At 46.9% G+C, this 2,922-nt stretch overlaps 1 protein-coding gene across 1 annotated transcript in view; it reads left to right on the top strand.

Moving 5' to 3' along the window:
- MYO1C (myosin IC) overlaps positions 1 to 2,922 on the top strand; it is a 17,443-nt gene that overhangs the window by 1,237 nt on the left and 13,284 nt on the right. Inside the window, exon 3 of the mRNA XM_009079301.1 lies at positions 2,599 to 2,797. Coding sequence (XP_009077549.1) covers positions 2,599 to 2,797 — 199 coding nt within the window. The remainder of the gene's footprint in view (positions 1 to 2,598; positions 2,798 to 2,922) is intronic.

The following is a 2,922-nucleotide window of genomic DNA, read 5'->3' on the forward strand; positions in this document are numbered from 1 at the left end:
TCCTACCTCTGCTGTTACTGCCTAACCAATATTTATCTGGTATTTCCCTTGTTGCTAAGATACCATCAGCCTGTTGGAACAAGGAATGTATTTATTTACATGGTCTGGCCTGAGGAGCATTCCCAACTTCCCATTTAAAAAAAAAAAAAAAAAGTTTGAGGTTTGAAGTTATTTTTGAAAGCATTTGAATTTTTTGGTCAGGCTGGGAGAGAAAGATGACTGAGATCTGAGAACACATGGCTTCAAAATGTTTTCTTTCAGGACCAAGGGCCAAATTCTGAGCACCTCTTGGAGGGATTTTTATGTTGTGTTGTGTTTTGGGTTTTTTTTCACAGGTCTTGGAAGAGTAAATGATATTATTTTTGAGCAAACTATTTGGGTTGTTTCTTATTACTGGCACATAGCCCAGGAGAGTAAGCAAAACAGAATGCACTGCGAGCAGAGGGAGGGGGAGAAGCACCATTACTTGGGAACGTCTGGACACTCAGAGCTGAGTTTGTCGTGGTAAAAATGTGACTTTTAGTGTGTGAAACTACATGGGGGCCCATGAAACCTGACAAAACCTGCTCAGTTTTCCCATTGTCCTACATGTGCTCCCTTTGCCTTGGTCAGAGCATTTGTGAAGGGCTTCTGTGTCCTTAGATGAGAGTTTTGGGACTCTCTAGAAAATCCTTGGGCTTTTGGCTCTGTTTTCATTTGTGTGCATTAGGCAGAGGAGTGAGGGTGATGGCAGTGCTTGTAGATACTGTGAAGCACCAAACAGATGTGCTTTAATCAACTCTGTGCTACACAAAGTGACTTAAATCCCAGCGTAGCAGGTTATTCCTTAGGCTGTTCTCTTCTCCTTTTAACTAGTCCCATAAGAAGTTGTAAAATGTGGAGCTCATAAGTAAACCCTGGAGAACTGTGGTGCTGGATACCACTGCTGCTCCAACTGGGAAAACAGTGTTTTGTGAGCTGTTTTTATTGCTCCATTAAACCCCATTGCATGATTGAATTATTTACATAGTATTATTTGATTATGTATGCATGTAAAAATACTCTGAGGAGCACCAAAATGCTCTGTCTGCAGTGCAGTGCTCTGGGCTTCTCCTTTTGCAGTATTTCAGGTGTATTTTTCCTCTTTCTTTCCTTCTAAACTGGTTGTAGAAAGCCAAAATTATGGTGTCAAAATTGCAGTCTAGGCCTGAGTGCTGAGTACTCTGGAAAATGCGTCACAGTCAAAGGAGAAAAGTTATCCCTGTGGGCTTGGAACACAACAAACTTCCCAGTGATCTGTCACATCCTGTCCTGCTTGTGGCCTGCCAGGGCTTGGGAGATGGTGTCTGCAAGTGGGACCATCACCATCTGTAGCTCGGGGGAGTCTGGATGTGGTGTGCATGACTGCTGCTTTCTGCTGGGGCCTGCAGAGCCATAAACCACCCCATAAAGACACACAGCCCAGAGGCAGTTCTTCACATCCAAATTCAATTTACATTTGTTCAGCTGGTTTCCAAATACTCCAGAGGCAGAGTTTGGATGGGAAGGGAAGGACAGGATGTGTTTGGTGGGGTAAGCTGGAGCTGTGTTGCTAGGTAGCTCATTGGTGTTGCCTTAGCACCAAGTATTAATAGACTCGAGAAGGCCACGGCTGTTATTTTGGTGTGATTATTTCTAATTAATTTCACAGCATGAGAGTTTGAAAAAAAAGTGAAGCTACTGAAGGGTTGTCAAGCATATGAAGACACAGGATATCTGCTTGATCACTACTTGTGAGACAGCTGAAAACACTGTTACAGAGGTTGTCTTACATGACTGCATTGTGTAGGGTTGATAATCTTTTTTTCTCTCCTATTGGCCTTTTCCTTTCCCTCTGTGTGAACTTCTGCCACCAGTCAGACTCAACCTCCTGCTTTCTGGTGTTGTGTGTGTGACTCTTGGGGAGGAAAGAGAAGGGAAAGAAAAAGCAGCAGAGGAGGAAGCAGTTGGGCAGGGCCAGCTGTGATAGACTCACTGTGTGCCAGCAGGAGCAACTCTGGTGTTTGGGGCAGTGCTTGGCCTAAGGTGGAGAGTAGCTGAGGTGTCCTGCAGGATGCTCATTAGTCTGTGCTGGCTTATCCAACTCTTCCCACCACCCAAAAGAAGCCTGGAGAGGTTGAGCTCTTCTGGAGCCACATTGCAGGAGCCACCCAGATAGCTAAGTGCAATTGTGACCTCCTGAGTGTGTCATGATTTGAAAAAATAAATACCACAGGACAACAAGATGTTTGAATGTAAAGCTTTCTCATCCCACAGGAGTGATGTTGAGAGATCATATATATTGAGAAAAGTGAGTTGATCTGCACCTTTAGTCAACTTGTACAGAAACTCAGAACAACCAACAGTTTGGATAGTCTGTGCTGTCACCCTGCAGGAACTTGGCTCCGTGGTTAAGGTGTTTGTAGAGATGTCAGTGATCTCCTGTGCTGTCACCAGCAGGAGCAATGTGCTGTCACCCAGCTCACGGGTCGGGACAGACACTTGGGGTGTCTCTGCCAGGAGCTCAGTGTGGATCATCTTTGCCGAGTGTTCCTGCCCTTCCTTTGAGGACTAACACTAATGTCTGTCACTGTCCCTTAGCTATGCCATCGCAGACAACTCCTACCGCTCCCTGCGCACGGAGAGGAAGGATCAGTGCATTCTCATCTCGGGGGAGAGCGGCGCGGGCAAAACCGAGGCCACCAAGAAGATCCTGCAGTACTACGCCGTGACCTGCCCTGCCAGCCAGCAGGTGGAAACCGTCAAGGATCGTCTGCTGCAGTCCAACCCCGTCCTGGAGGTAACTCCGGCACCCTGAGCCACAGCAGCAGCGCCCACACTGCCCTTGGGCACGGCTGAGCTGCCTGTCTCTCTGCTGAGCTGCCTGTCTCTGCTGAGCTGCCTGTCTCTGCTGGGCTGCCTCTC

This window comes from Acanthisitta chloris, unplaced genomic scaffold (assembly GCF_000695815.1).
Source record: "Acanthisitta chloris isolate BGI_N310 unplaced genomic scaffold, ASM69581v1 scaffold12307, whole genome shotgun sequence".
Taxonomy (NCBI): Eukaryota; Metazoa; Chordata; class Aves; order Passeriformes; family Acanthisittidae; genus Acanthisitta; species Acanthisitta chloris.